We start from the raw sequence: 15813 nt of genomic DNA, 5'->3' as shown, positions 1-15813 counted from the left end.
TTTAGCTTGCAAATGCATCTTCCAAGTCTTGGATTACTCCATTCAGATAAGAGAGATTCCTTCAAGCAAGTTGGGTCTCATTCTGCTCCATTCAGATAGCTTTTCCTGCCACCTGGAATAAATTATATCCCATGACTAAGAGAGTGCAGCAACAATGAGCCTTGCACTTCTGGGTGCCTCGCTACGCCCTGCTGACACACAGAGCAGCAGTTCTGGCAGAGCAATCCTTCAGCAGCAATTGAAGTAAAAGTGCTGTCAGGTGGAAAAAGGGCTTCAGTCAGGTAATTGGACAGGGATGTGTGTTTACAGCCACGCTGTGGCCACTCAGTTTACCTGCATGGCTAATTGGCAGCTCTCTTGGAGAGAATTACAAATTTGTTTGCTGCTCCACCCCTGCAGTTGTTTGTCTTGTTTTGTAGAAGGGTAATTAGTTTACTGCTGAGTGGCAGAGTGAAAATTAGGGTTACATGGTCACTGTGTGTTTCTTAAAGCTCTCAGTCTGAAGTGAATTGAGATGTGTGTTTTGTCTTTGTTTTAAAAAGCAGATCTGTAGGAGAGGCAAAAATCTGCTGGCAAATGGTGGTCAGGATTCACTGGATTCGTGTCTGGTGAGATGTCCAAGTTGTAGGAAGCACATCCATGAAATTCATCATTGATATGGCTATAAATGATATTAAAATTGAGGCTGGAATGTGGAGTAAGCATTAGTTTGTGCTTGTAATGTTCACTGTGTATTCCAGGAAGCAGACAGAGAGGCTTTCCAGAGTCACTGGGGCACAAGGGTGGGGTTCCCAGTGTGGAGCCCTGATAAGGGAGATTAGTCACTGGATGTGAAAGAGATAAGGGCTGAGGAGGTGATGTTATCCCCGTATAAAATAATCCACTTGTGATTTCACACACGTTCAGTGTTTCAAGCTTGTCTTGCAATAAAACACCGAATGGGAGGTTTCAAGGAATGCCTGTGACTCCCTCTGTATGGGAAGACATGCACTGGGAGAGCATTGAAGAAATTAAGAGATGGTTTCCTCTTGCTCAGGAGATCAGATGGGATCATTATTATAATGGTTAGGCTTTAACAAAGTAGTATTTTTCTCTTTGCATATTTTCCTTTGTTGTTTGTTTGTTTGGTTGGTTTTTACTTTGGCTTGATTTTGAGCTATATGGCTAAACTTTATTTGGCATCTGAGTAATTACTTAGAAATTGACTAGGAATTTGGGAATATATAATTGTTTTAATGGTTTTTCCCCCTTGCTTGCATAGTTATATATTTCATTAATTCTGCCCTATAAATATAGCTTTTAATAGGAGGGCTTATTAAATGTGTACCAGGGATTTTCTTAGCCACCTGTTAGGTTAAAATACCAGCATTTTGACATAGCCTTGAACTTCTTAGTTGAAAAAAACCAGTAGAAAATTAGTAGGAAAAAAATGCTTGAATACAGAGTAAGGGAGCATCTTGTACACCTGGTTTGCAAGAGGATTTGCTCTTATTATGAATGTGAGTTTTCAGTGTCATGTAATATTAGTGACTTTATTCACTAAAAAAAAGTTCATTGACTTTGATATCAAGCCCTCAGAAACACTTTGTTAACAGAGTTGTTAACACACACCTGCCTTGCTCATTTAAAGTGCAGCCTCATTCTTCACCTGAAAATCTTCTTCCTTTTCAGAACTACAAAATTCCACTAAAGTGATAAAAGCGGGAAAACCCAGGACAAGAAAAAGCAGCAAGGTCTGTATTTTTGCCTGTATGATAAATAGCTGATACTGCTCTAATAAAAAGATACAAGATATTTTGGAGTTCCAACCAGAAGTGTTATGTTATGCCTTGGTAATAGACAATTTTGAACACAGAGAGAAATAAAAAAAAAAAAAGGGGAATTAAAATAAGGAGAGTTGCTAAGCTGGTGTATGGATGAAGGATAAAGAAAGACATTATTGTTTAAATAATCAGTGGGATTGCATAAATATGTGAAGGGGCTGCAAAAAACCAGCATCACTTGAGTAGAAGTGATGCTAGATTGGTTTTGGAAATCCTCTTTGCATCTTAGTGATGAGTGTCCTTTATGTGCATAAACTTACCATTACAACAGGACACAGCAAGCCCTTTTATTGAAACATTTAAGTTCCTAAAATTTTGTACAGCCACCCCTTTTAGGCTGATAAATAGCTGTCAGGTTTTCCCAAAAACTAGGAAGCCTTGAGCAGTAGACACCTTTTAATCACACATGTGTAGGACAACATGTATTCTGACAATTGTCTCATGTGAACTCGAAATTCTTTCAAAAGTTGTGTGTTTGTTTTCTGTTGCATTACTTGTTTTTATAAAAATAGCTACTTTTGACAGGTCTGCTCCAGGGGTTAGTCTGGCTCTCTGAGCCATGACTGACATCTTTCCTGTGTTAAAAAGGGCTGTGCCAAGGAAGGAATATAAAGTGTTTGTCACTTTTTCAGGCTGATGATTTGGGCGATATCACAAGCTGGCCGACCCCGAGCGAAATAGCAAACAATGAAGTAAGTGTCCTTTGTAATCCTCAGGATTATTATTATTTTTTTAAACCATATTGGCTTATCTGTTTCATACTGTCCCCCCCAGAATGTGCTTCGAGTGTTGTAGGGTTTCAGTAGAAGTTTTGTCAGTAATTCAGGATACTGGTGTGTGCTAACTGTCTGCACTGTACTGGAATTTGGTAGTGGTCTGCCATGGACATGTGCATTAAACAGTGCCTTATTTTTTAATTCCACTGTTTAAAAAGTTTCATTTACCTTTTCTGCTGTTTTCATCTGTTTATGCACAGATGAAAAGGCTTTGGAGTTGTGGATATGCTGCCTTCTCTCGTGGCTCAGAGTGCTTAGTGCCCATTGTCTGAACACAATTTAGTTATTCTTAGTTACCTTATTCCTCTGATGTATTTTTCCCCTTCTGGGTTTTAAGCTAACTATTCTGTCAAATTATCCTCCTTTCTCTTTATCTCAAGTGATAAGTACGTAATGTATTTTAGACCTCTCTGATGCTATTTAAAACAAGAAGAGAACACAGATTATTGCAAATGGTGAGGTGCCACTTCACGGTGCTGTAGCTCTGCAGCAGCATCCCTGTGGTGCTTTTACTGTGTTCTTGGGCAGGAAAACCACAACATCTGGCTTCAACCACATGCATTTTATAGCTGAAAGGCTCCAAATTCATGTAGTGTCTGTAAAACAAAATAACATTTGAACTTAGTTTATTTGTCATGGGGAAGGCTTTGTGCTGAAATTAATTAGAGCACAGTCCTGCAGTATCTACTGTATGTATTCCAGCAGGTTCAAAGCTGTCTCCACAACACAGTGAAATTCTTTCTCTTTAGCAGAAATGTCTGCAAAACTTCTCATGTTGCAGGTAAAAATTTATATCTGGTCATAGAATGATTTGGGTTGGAAGGGACCTTTAAGGGTCTTTAGTCCAGCCCCCCCAACCCAAATGGAAGGGACATCTTCCACTTGATCAATTGAGCTTCATCCAGCATGGCCTTGAATGTTTCCCAGGATGTCCCAGGGACATCCAGCCTCTCTGGGGAACCTGTGCCACTGTTTCACCACTCTCATTGTGACAAATTTCTTCCTATACCTTGTCTGAATCTCTTTAATTTTAAAGCCGTTCCCCCTTGTCCTATTGCTACAGGCCCTGCTAGAAGGTCTGTCCCCATTTTGTAATCCCCCTTTAAGCATTAAAGGCCATGGAAAACTCTCCCTGAAGCCTTCTTTTCTCCAGGCTGAGCCATCCCAGCTCTCAGTTTGTCTTCATGGGAGAGGATCTTCAGCTCTCTCATCATCCTTGGCCTCTCCTGGACTCTCTCCAGCAGGTCCATATTTTCCTGTTGGGGACCCCAGAGCTGGAGGCAGCACTGCAGGCAGGGTCTCACCAGAGTGGGGCAAAATCCCCTTCCTCCCTCCCAGGATTCCCTGAGCCCAGCTTTTTAAAGATAGTAACTCTGAGCAGTAGATCCTAGTAAGAATATTTCTTTCTTTCTTCCCTATAAAAGAAACTTTCATGTCTGAAGTCATGATTGTTGTGCTCGCTTCTGTAAAAACCAAAAACTTTCTTCACCTAAAAATTCATTTGATGCTGTTGCCATGTTAGCAGAAAATAAAGCTGTTTATAAAGGGACTTTACAAAGCAAGACAATTCTTAAAGTTCACCCTGCTGAAGAGGCTGAGAACAGGTAATAAAAAAGGAATTTTAATAGCTGAAGGAAATGTGCACCTCCTGCTATCAGCAGCTGTACTGCCAGAAATAATTACCTGTGTCTCTTACAGTGTAAGACTGGAAGTCATAGTAAGAAGCCAACAAATAAAAGAGAAAAGGAAGAGAAATCTGATCAAAAAAGCAATAATGGAATCAAGGACAATCCTGAGGCAAAGCCAGATGGTCCAGCAGATAACACTAGTGAAGATGAAGCTCAAACTAATAACCAAAGGAAAAAAGGTGAGTTTAGCCACTGTGTATAATGCAGTAAGTCACTGTTGATACAGCTGCATTGATTCCAGTTGAGTGCCTCAATAAAACTTCTCATGATGTGCATTTGCTGGGTGAATACAGAATATATTGGTGTCTGCATGCAAGCCTCAGCCAGGCTGCCTCCCTCAGGGTTTGGAGCCTTCTGTTCAGTCACATTTCTGGGGGAAAAGCAGCTCATGCTCTGCTGATGGTCCTTGGAGCTCTGAGGATTTCTGGAAGATTTTATCCTGGCTGTACAAGCCATTTCTGTCTCTTCTATCTTTGTTTCCCTCAATAGGTAGCACTGTGTTAATTTAACTTAAAATATATACATATTATGTGTGTGTGTGTGTTACTGCATATACACCAGCACTTCCATTTTCATGCTCTACTATTAGCTTGATCATTTGAAAACAAAACCAGATGATTTGCTTCCTTTTGATCCAATCTTTTACACTCAGAATGGGAAGCAAACCTCATTTGGCCAGGAGATTGGAATAGGCTGGAGAAACAGCAGAAAGTGTATCATTACCAGTTGTTTTTTTGTCTTGCTTCCCTGCTGGTGTTTTTCCAGATCCTAAAGACCTTTGCTGTTCAGATTTATTAATCTTCCTATATACATAGATATATATTTAAAAAAACCTATACCACTTTTAAATTTTTTCAGTCTAAGTAGAAATCTAAAGCAAAGCATTCCACAGGTAAAACATGTTTTTTCTTTTTCCTCCCCTGCCCCAGTGCAGAGAAGACATTTTTATGTACTTGCTTAAATTTCTTAGCCACAAAAGAATGGACCCCACAATACTAATCAGTATTGTAATTAAATAAATTGTTAATGAATGCTTTAGGCCAGCCTGCAAATAAAACAAAATAAAGCTTTGCTAGTAATTTTTGATGCATGTGAATGAACTTTGAATATCTTGAGGTGAAAGTACAGTACCAGAGCTAAATTCTTAGGAAAATTTGTATGATTTGTAATTGAAATCTTTATTGTGGTGGTTAATTTTATATGTTTTATTTTAATCTAAAGTTTCATGTACAAGTTGTGAAATTATATAGCAAGGAATTTACTGTCTGTATTTAACACTGGCATAGCTGTAAATTCTTGATCATAGAGCATCTAAAAAGCCATTAAATAAAATGTTTGCCTTTATTTCTTATATTTGAAGCTTAGGTGAGGTTTCATTTCAGTTTCAGAAATTCTTGTTTACTGTTTTGATTAAGTAATTTGTAATATCTTAAAATTTCCATGTTAAGCTTCTCTTGCTTTTTAAAATTTGAAATTTAACTGTTGCTAGTTTTACAAGGAGAATTCTATGGAGTCTTTTCAGGAGCTGAAACCTCAAGTATTAGTATAATAAAGAGTAATATATTAACTTTTCAAGGTAACAAGCAGAAATGGGTGCCGCTGCACTTGGACGATGTGAGGTCAGACAGCCAAGACAGAGCAGGCTCTCGAACGAGCTCCAGATTTGTGCTGGAATCAAACAAGTTAATACCTCATAACAACAGGAGGAATGAGGCAAGAAGTAAGTACTTCTCACTCTCTGGGTCTTGCTGTTGGTGGCAAATAAAAGTGTAATATCACATAAGATGGCAGTTTGTGTCGAAACTTAGGTGAAACCTGGTGTTTATGTTTGCCAGTGACCAGCAGGAATAGAATTATTATATTACATTCCTCTTCATGGTGCCCTACACCATCTCATCCCACAGTTTTACAATGCAGAAAGTTTGGAAAAAAGCCTCTGAAAGTGTCTGCTCAGTCCTGCTCTGCTGATATTCCCAGAGCTTGTTGCTACCAGAGCAGCTGCTTGTGGAGCTACACTTTGAACTCTGCTTTGGCAGTTCTGCTGATGTTGTGTTTTCCTTTGAGCTGGACCGATTCCCTCAGCTCCCTGACCTATTTCTCAGCACAAATATGCAAAAAGCTGTACTAACACCACAACTGGTGCTGCTTCTGGTCCTCAGGTGCTGGGAACACAGCTGGTGAGGCGGCAGAAATCTTAGGCTGAGTGGAAGTTTGTTGGTTTAAGTTTGAAAATTGCAGTATACATTGCCAGTTTGAATGTTTGCTCATTATAATAAGTACTGGATGCTACTGATATGGAATTTATGAAGTCATTTTAGGAACGTGGATGTAAGAGTTTGATCTGGATGTCTGAAGGATGGACAGGAGTGAGAGGAGGATTTTTACCAGTTCTCACTACTCCCTTCAGCAGTTTTTTCTTAGGATGGTCAAATGATTGAAAACCACAGAGATACAGATTGTATTCTCTGTAATATAATTACAGATTATATTCTCTGTAAATTCAGAGCCTTATTTGACAGGGCTTGAGTGTATGAGCATACATGTGTGGGGTTCACTAAGAATCGTTGCTAAAGCAAGATTTTGAATACAATTTTTAGTACATCTCTTTAGTCAGTCCTTTGTTAAATTTAGCAGCTCTCAGTTTGATCCAGTAGGGTTACCCAGAAAAGCTGTGGATGCCCCACCCCTGGAAGTGTTCAAGGCTGAGTGAAGCTCTGAGCAACCTGGTCTAGTGGAAGTTCCAACCACCCCATGGCAAGGGTGGTTGGAACCAGATGGTCTTTAAGAGTCCTTCCAACCCAAGGCATTCTACAATTATGTGATTCCCATCTTGTTCCAGTAGTGGTGAGAGTTATCCACAGGAGGAGATGGAGCTGTTGTGATCATTCCTTCCATCCCTGAGCTGATCATGGGCACTGTGACCTCTGAGCTGGCACCAGGGTGTCCTGCTATGGAAACCCAGGGCACTGGGAATATTTCTCTCTCTGCTCTGGGGTGCCCTGACCCCCAGGGGAGCACTGCCTTTGACCCTCATTCATGGAGAAAGTTTCCTAGACTTCAAGATAGACTGGAATCCACAAAAGTGGGAAATAGATTATAGAGAGCAGTGTAGGTGTATCACTTGGTGAGAAATTTAGGTTTGGGGATTTTTAGTGTGTTGTGGATGGAAGCAAGATGGAGGGCACAGGGTGTTGTCCTGGGTTTCTTCTTCATGCTGCCTCTTCCTTCTTCTCCATGGGTTTGGGTGGCATTTTGTAATTGGGCAGAAATTCCTCGTTGTGAGCTCTTTGGGATCAGTTATTGGGTTAAAAGGGAAAATAATCCAGGTGTCAGTTCTTAATTGGATAGTTTAGTCTTAAAAGCCCTTGTAACAAGAGATTGTTGGCCATTTTGTGCCTTCTAATGAAAAGCAGCTGACCTCATGGTTGTGAGACTGTTTTACTGATAAGAAATAATAAACACTTGAGTCTGAACATGAACTACTGTCTCAAGTGCCTTCAGTCCAAACCCCAAAAAACCAACAACTGGTACCTGGCATCCAGCTGCTTCAGAAGCATTTGGGATTGACTGCCTGTCCATCCATTACCTCCTTGCTGCTGAGCCCTCCTGCCTGCCTCACCCTCTGGCAGGGCTGGCACTCCTTTCCTGCTCCTCTCCTGCAGCTTCAGCTTCTGTGGTTTCGGAATTTCTGACACCTCAGCGTGGCTGAGGCTGTGGCTTGCCCGGGCTCAGGCTGAGAACTCTGGTGCCATGAGGGACCATGGCTGGCATGGACTTGGAGGCACCAGGATGTTTCATTGTGACTGCAGGTATTTATTTTGTGTTTTCTTGCTCTCTTGAAGGTTGGCGGCGCGACAGAGACAAGAGGGAGGACCATGACGAGGTGTGCAGCGTGAGGAGCGAGGGCGGCAGCGTCCGAGGCTTCTCCAGAGGCAGAGGAAGGGGCAGGAGCAGAGGAAGAGGACGAGGCAGAGGAAACCCCAGCAGTATGCTAATCCAACAGACACCTGGCAAAAACTGTCAAAACTATGGTTGAAATGTTGTTTTCGTTTTCTGATGTTGTTATTTTGTGTTCTCTTTTGTGTTGAAGTGAACTTTGACTATTCAGTTGGTTATCAAGAGCTGTATGGTGAAGGAATTGACCAAGTGTTTCAGCCTGAGCTCAACCCTGGTGTGATTTATTACTATGGTGACGGAACAGGAGTGCAGATGTATTCTGTGGATGAAGCACTTCTCAAGGAATATATCAAACACCAAATGTAAGTAGATTGCTTAATGTAGAAATATTTTCCATAAAATTACTCATTTCAAACAGTGTTGAATCCTTACTATCCATGTCAAATTGAAGATTAAGGCACTTCGGGTTAACTTTGACCATTACTAGTGTCAGCTCAAATTTATTGACTGGTGGGTGGAAAAACTTGAGTAATGGGGAGGAGTTTTAAGGAAGCTGTTTCTACATCTTGTGCTGTAGTCTGGCTCTAACTCGTATAACTGCTTGATTTATGGTATACAGCCCTCTTTATGTTGTCATGTAATTGAGATATGGATGTCTCTGAGCTTGTGCTTTTGAGTACTGTTGGTCTGTTTGCCTGTAAAACTCTTCTTGGGTGATGTTTCCCCCTATTTGCTCTCAATTTCACTTTGAGAAGTCTCGTTAGTTTGATGTTTTCAGTGTGTTTCACCTGAAACATGTAACAGAGAGAGAGAGTAGTTTTGCAATGATACTTGATTTTTCAATAATCTGAAATGTTTACTTTCTCGTGTATACCATTAGGCAATGAGAAACCATCTGGAAGACTGATTATCACCAGGAGACAAGTCTAAAAGGGCCTGGAAAGCACTAGTTCATTTTAAAGAGACAGTTTCCACCACTGGCAGATATTTCATCCTCTGTACTTGCATTTCTCTGCGATGCCTCTGTGGTGGTTTTTGATTGCCCTCGTGTTCCGTACAGCAACTTGCTTATTTTATTCTCGCTTCTTTTGTTACAGTTGTCGCAAAAAGGAAGAGAAAAAGCCTCTTTAAAGGGCAGAAAGTATCTGACATGTGGCTATCAACTTCAAAACTTCTATTGCAGTCTTTTTTTGCTCTTGCTGCCAGGCCCCTATGAGACCTGACAGTGGACATGTACCCCCATGTCAGGATATTCGGCCTTCACTGTCCTCAGACAAGTGGGGGAGGATCACAGCCACTCCACTGTTGGCCAGATTTCTGGGCATGCAGTGTAGAATCCAGACCTGCTAAGGTAGGACATGATGATGTCCCCTCTGCTGAGAAAAAATGTCAGTTACAGCACTGGTCACATCTGACTTTGGGTGTATTGGTATTCCCTTTTGGCACCGAGAGGTTGGCAGGTGTTGGTAGAAGACTTGGCATGGCTGGGTAACCACGGCCATTGGTTGCTTGCCTGGTGTGAACTCCTAAGGCTTTTGGTTATGGAGTTTGCTTTCCATGAGAGGGAGATTCCTGAGCAGATTTAGAACAGAACTCCACTAGTTTTAGTCTCCCTAGACAAAAAAAAGAAGTGTTTTTTATTTATTCCCTTCTTTTATCACATTAATGATGATGGGAACCAGACTTTATTCTTCAGTTACCTGTTATTAGCCTCTAAATTGGGGTGGCTTTGTCTGCTTTTCATAATTTAGCTATAAAATATGAAAGTGACTATGCCAAAGAAGGAAGTATATACAGAATAAAAGTTCTGTCTCAGAGTTCCTATTGGAGTCCAAGATAAATCAGAATATATTAAAGTGAGATTGAATCCTAATGGATGAATAAATTTTAAAAGTTTACCTGCTTAATAGAGGAAAAATATTAGACACTGTCCAACTGAGTTGATGTGTAATTACAGGAAGAAACACATTGCTATCAAGCAATTTGTGCTTGTCCCAAGAACCAGCTAGATGTACAAGAGAGTAATATTTGGATTGCATACAAAAATATCTTCTATGTTTTTAATCACTGGCTGAAGCTGTCAGCCTGAAAAGTTTCAGTGCTTAGCAGCTCGTGCAGCAGAACTCCATTTAAAAAGTCCTCATGCTTTAGAAAATAAACAAAAGTTCAAACATCAATTCAAGAATAAGGACAGGAACTCTGAGGAAAAGGAAGCAGAGAAAAGCTGGAGGGGGTGTGCGTGTTTAGGTTTGTCCCTCTACTTGGAGCAAACTTGTGCATTGTCTTCATTTATCATTAATGGTCTTTCACATTCCTTTTTCTAGAGTGATGGACATCAAGTGAGGCAGTTTGAGTCCAGTTCAGTCATTGTCCATTTCTGCTTGTGGAATTTTTAACTAGGTGAATCGTTACAGGATTTTACCTTTACTGTATGATTGTAAAGGTAACACTAGTAAAATGTTGGTTGATGGCATTTGTGCTTGCTTATCTTCTAGACTGGGAGGGCAAAAATAACGTAGCAGCTCAGAACAATAGACAGGATATTCTTGAAAGAAACCATCTCTTTGTGCCCAATTGCTTCACTGATCATACTTGGCTCTGAGTAAGAGCTTAATTCTCCAAAAGCCTTGTTCTCTTCTCTGTGTGCTTTGATTTAATAGCAGCGTTTCCATTTGTCCTGTCTTGTCCGGCATTGAGAATTTAAATTCATTCTGTCTTGGAGCTGAGTGTTGGTCAGAGCACGGTGCTGATACTGCCAAGGTCTCAGGGTCCATCCCTGCATGGGCCTTTCACTTGGGGGTTGGATTCAAGGATCCTTGTGGGTCCTTCCAGCTCAGAATATTCTGTGTGTGGTCTGTGTGGTTCATAGAGCCAGCTTTTCCTTCAAATTTCTTCAGCTACAAAAAGTTAGAGAAAGAAATGGTATCAAGGTGCTGCTTGGGTCAGTGATGGCATCAGAGTGCCCTGCTCTTGGAGACTTTTTGGCCTTGATCCCAGCTTCAGTGGGGAGACTTGTTGTTTTACTCTTTTTTGAAATAGAATGATCTTTATTTCCATTTGCATGTGCAGCTTTTTTCCGCAGCATTTTAATACCCTCTCATTTTCTTTTGTGTGCTACCTCTATTTTTGTCATACAATTTGAACTGCTTGCCATTAAGTGTTTCCCTACCTGTGCTTTTCTGAATGTGATGAGGAGTTAGTTTTCCTTGGATGTACTGTGCAAAATCATGCTATGATGTGTAAGCTCTATGAAAGGCCTAGATTTCAGCTGTCATGTCAGTTGAGGGGGTTTTCCATTCTTTTCCATAGGATCTTTTCTCATTCCCTTGCTCTGTGTGACAGATCATGATTTGAATTCTTTACCTATTGTCTTCACTAAGTATGAAACATCTTGACACCTGGATTATTCCCTAGAGCGGCTTCATTGTTGAAAATTTGTCTTTCTGCTGTTTGTCCCTTGTCTCTGTGGTATTACCAGATTCCTGGAATGTCCTTGTCCTTCAACATCATCCATTCTTTAAGGCTTTTTACCTCCATGAACTTGTGCCTTTTTTTTGGTACATTTTCATGCCAAATCCAGCATGACTGGTTTTGTTTTCTCGTCTTCCCACAAGCATGTTTGATGGTTCAGGGTATCCATCTGTGCCTCAGCACTCAGATAGGATACTTAAGCCTTCCAATGCACTGGGAACTGGGACAATAAAAGATTGTTCAGTTCAGGATGAACTGGTACTGCTGTGTGGGACATGAGTTATGCTCTGACTGTGAGCACTGCTTGTCCCTCATCTCTGTGGGGGCCAAGACAGTGTTGTTCCCTTCTGTCCATGTAAGTAATGAGGGAGGGGGTGGGTGAAGGAAAACTGGAGAGTAGTTTTTGGTTGTGCAAATGTCACAAGGCTTTGATTTTGATCCCTCTGTGCTGTACTGAGTCATAAATCTGTCTTAACCTTGCTGCTGTCTGGGTCTTCTGCTGAAAAATGGTTTTGTTGATGTCAAAATACTCTGGTTTTTTAATGGAAGCCTTTAACAAGGACTCTAGGTTGCTGCTTTAGGATTTTCTTGAACCATAGAATAAGCTCAGGTTTGTATGTTTCATTCTGCAGTGAGTATTATTTCAGCACAGAAAATTTGGAGAGAGATTTCTTCCTGAGGAGGAAGATGGACCAACAAGGATTTCTGCCTGTGTCACTGATCGCCAGTTTCCGTCGGATGCAAGCTCTGACCACCAATGCTGCACTCATTTTGGAGGTAAAATCATTCAGAAGGATGTGTTTGAGAAGTTCCTTGGTTAATTCTGTGCTGCCATAGCTTCAGAGCTATGAAGTTAAGAAAAATTTCTGTTTGTAATGACAAGGATTCTATAAAGAGGCTATAACTGGCCAAGTTGGTGTTTGGGTTTTTTTTCTCCTTTTTTGATAATTTTAATGTTATTATATGCTTGTCACACAGGCTCTGAAGGACAGTACAGAAGTTGAAACTGTGGATCAGAAACTAAGAAAAAGGGTTGATCCAGAAAAGTGGCCAATTCCAGGTCCTCCTCCATGCAACCTGCCTCCAACTGACTTTTCTCAGCTCATCAATTGTCCAGAATTCATACCAGGCCAAACTTTTGGCTCTCATACTGGTAAAGGATTTACATAAATTTAGGGCTGTCTGTCTAGCTTAGGAAATTTGCCTCATGATACTGATTTCATAATAGAAGTTGTACTTTTGGTAATGGTTTATTCAGCTGCTCTACCTGCCAGCCTTGCACTTGCCAAGTCACATGGCTGATGTGAAGTAGATAAAAATGTCTCTTGTGTGTTATGGCTGTGACCATTCTCCAGGATATAGAATGGTGGGCTACAGTCCTACAGTGAAATTGGTAATGGTAATTGTAAACTAATCCTAAACTCTGCTTCATTTTTGTGGAAGTTCACTCTTTATTTGGGGCATCCTTGTTTTGGATGGGAAGCTCATTCACATTTTTAATGGGGAGATGCATTTGTTTGCTGACAACCCTTGGCAAGGGAATCTTTTCCTAAAATGTTGGCTGAAATTAAATGGGGAGAATGAAGATAGAGTTAGGCAGCCATCCACAGAGCTAGAGAATGACACAGGGAAAACAAGATCCTAATGATGCTGCTCTTTTTATTCTCCTCAACAACATGTAATGTCTCACAGGCTATGAAGAAACTTTCCATGGAAATAAATTCTTAGAACTGATTTTATTCTGAAATGCTGAGTGAACTGTGAAAAGCTGTCTCTTAAAAATGAAAAATTCTTTGATCAGTGTTATGTTTATCCAGAGAGGTAGAAAAATGGTAGCTGTGGTTAAAAGAAAGACCAGTGAAACAATTGAAAAACAAAATAGAACTAAAGCAATCCACAACAGGAACTGAACTGCTGTTTTCTACTGCTAGAGTCTGCACCAAGTTCTCCAAGAGTGGGGAGCCCTCTGAGTCCGAAGGAAAATGCTGAATCAAGTAATTTTCAGACAATGTCTAAAGGACTGTCTACAAGTTTGCCTGATTTGGACTCTGAACCTTGGATAGAAGTGAAGAAGAGGCATCGTGCATCCACTGTCAAGCTAAAGGTAAAATCCAAAATCTTTATGTTATGTTTAAATAAACAAATGCAAACCCAACTTTGAGGTTACACTATAAACCAAGATTTAAACATCTTAACATATGTGATGCTTGAGAATGCAATAAAGTTTGGAAAATTATTATCCAATTCAAATATAAAACCTTTTCCAACTTAGGAGACTGTTCCTGTACCTGATCAAACACCAGATCAACAGCAGCCACCCCCACCTCAGGAGGAACAAGAACAGGAAGAACTTGAATTTTTGTTTGATGAAGAGATGGAACAAAATCAGTGTCAGAAAAATAAATTTACTGATTGGTCAGATAGTGATTCTGATTATGAAATTGATGATCAGGATGTAAACAAGATTTTAATTGTAACACAGACACCACCATTTGTGAAAAAACATCCTTGTGGAGACCGCGCTGGCAACCGTGTGTGCCATGCAAAAATTACATCAGAACTTGCTAAAGTCATTAATGATGGCTTGTACTACTATGAACAGGATTTGTGGATGGATCAGAGTGAAAATGATGCCCTGATGAAGGTAATTCTCTTCAATTTTTGACTAGAAAACAATGCCTGTCCAAACAGTTTCCAAATTAATTTCAGCTTTCTGCTATGTAGTTGTAAAATGCTACAGCAAAGTGACAGTAATTTGCAGGTCTGCTGAATTTTACAGTTGAAAGCAAACCCAAGTTTTGCCAGACTTGCAAAAAAACCAGACTTGACCAAAACCACTGAATGATTTTTTTTTTTTTGTAACATTTTGGAGATGGTTCAAGTTTTCCAATGTTTTCTTGTTCTGTGAGTTTATTTCATAACAACTGCAAACCCTTACCCAGAGGGGAAGGGGGTACCTGTCAGAGATGAGATGATGAGAAGGAGTAATTTTAAAATAGTTTTATATTAAGGTTCTGTTGGCTTTGTAGTTTGTTAGAACAATAGTTAGAATGAAGTTTATCTGAACACTGAGTGGTGAGGGAAAGGGGCATTATCTGGGCACAAAGAGAGGGAAGAAGCTGCATGGACAAATGGAGCATGTCTGCACAAAAGCAAGATGAGAAAGGTGGAAATGGTTGTTGAGAATAAGAGCAAGAAATAAAGTGGATGGAATTTAGAATAAATAGAATTTAGAGTACAGATTAGAATGGACCAAGAAAACCAGCAAACATGACGAGGGCAGTGAGAAATAGCAAACTGCAAGGGAGAATATTTCCTTTTTTGTTGTTGGTACAGACTTGACAATGATCTGATGAGATTTTTCACACCCACCATGCACATGCCCCACCTGAGACAGGTGTGGGTACTTGTGTATCAGTTCTGGCTTGTTTTCTCTTCATGAAATGCATCTGTCTCTCAGGATGGTATCTATTGCCCTGCTTTGCATTTACAATTTGCTTTCTCTAATTCAGCAAGAGATTGAGAACTTTAAGAAGCTGAACCTCATTAATAAGGACGAATTTGTTAGTCTTGCACCAGAAACTGCTGATCCAACCCAAGAAGTTCCTCCAAGACCTCCAGGGTTACAGAAAGGTAAGTATGAAAGAGTTTGTTTTTCAGAATCTCTGTAATAAAGAACAACTCTGTAGGTGTTTTAGCTCTTTCTGCCTGTGCAGTATTTTAATTTTGGTTCAGTCAGCAGTCTGAGGGGGCTTTTTCTTTGCTAATTTTTCAAATTGCCAACTGTTCATGGGTAGTGTGGTTTCAGTTGAATGACAAGAAGCTGGTGCTTGTTCTGCTTTGCTGTCACTCTCCACCAGCACCAGGTGCTCTTTGTTTGACTTGGAATTTACAATGTGTAAAGTTAAACTGAAGCTGTGAAGCATTTTATAGAAAGCAGCATTTTTTATGGATACAGGGATGGAAGGAAATGAGATTAGAGGAATTTACTACTTGTGTCATACCATTACTGAGCAGTCCCAACATCCAAATCTTATCTCTGGTGGTATTTCTGATACAGTGATACTATTAACATTTACTGGGTTACATGCTAATAGCATCTCTAAAGTAGCTCAGTAAAACCACCTCACTTTCTCCTTCCTGCCTCCATATTTAGCA

General features: G+C 40.3%; 1 protein-coding gene across 1 annotated transcript in view; it reads left to right on the top strand.

The window, feature by feature from the left end:
• The first annotated feature begins 639 nt into the window (after positions 1-639).
• LARP1B (La ribonucleoprotein 1B) overlaps positions 640-15813 on the top strand; it is a 20085-nt gene continuing 4911 nt past the window's right edge. Inside the window, exons 1-12 of the mRNA XM_031063749.1 lie at positions 640-697; positions 1672-1733; positions 2456-2515; positions 4298-4466; positions 5864-6007; positions 8130-8273; positions 8378-8546; positions 12288-12432; positions 12634-12808; positions 13587-13759; positions 13928-14299; positions 15168-15288. Of these exons, the coding sequence (XP_030919609.1) occupies positions 640-697; positions 1672-1733; positions 2456-2515; positions 4298-4466; positions 5864-6007; positions 8130-8273; positions 8378-8546; positions 12288-12432; positions 12634-12808; positions 13587-13759; positions 13928-14299; positions 15168-15288 (1792 nt within the window). The remainder of the gene's footprint in view (positions 698-1671; positions 1734-2455; positions 2516-4297; positions 4467-5863; positions 6008-8129; positions 8274-8377; positions 8547-12287; positions 12433-12633; positions 12809-13586; positions 13760-13927; positions 14300-15167; positions 15289-15813) is intronic.

This window comes from Geospiza fortis, unplaced genomic scaffold (assembly GCF_000277835.1).
Source record: "Geospiza fortis unplaced genomic scaffold, GeoFor_1.0 scaffold276, whole genome shotgun sequence".
Taxonomy (NCBI): domain Eukaryota; kingdom Metazoa; phylum Chordata; class Aves; order Passeriformes; family Thraupidae; genus Geospiza; species Geospiza fortis.
The sequence above is the reverse complement of the archived record's forward strand: the minus strand, read 5'-3'. Positions and strand labels throughout refer to the sequence as shown.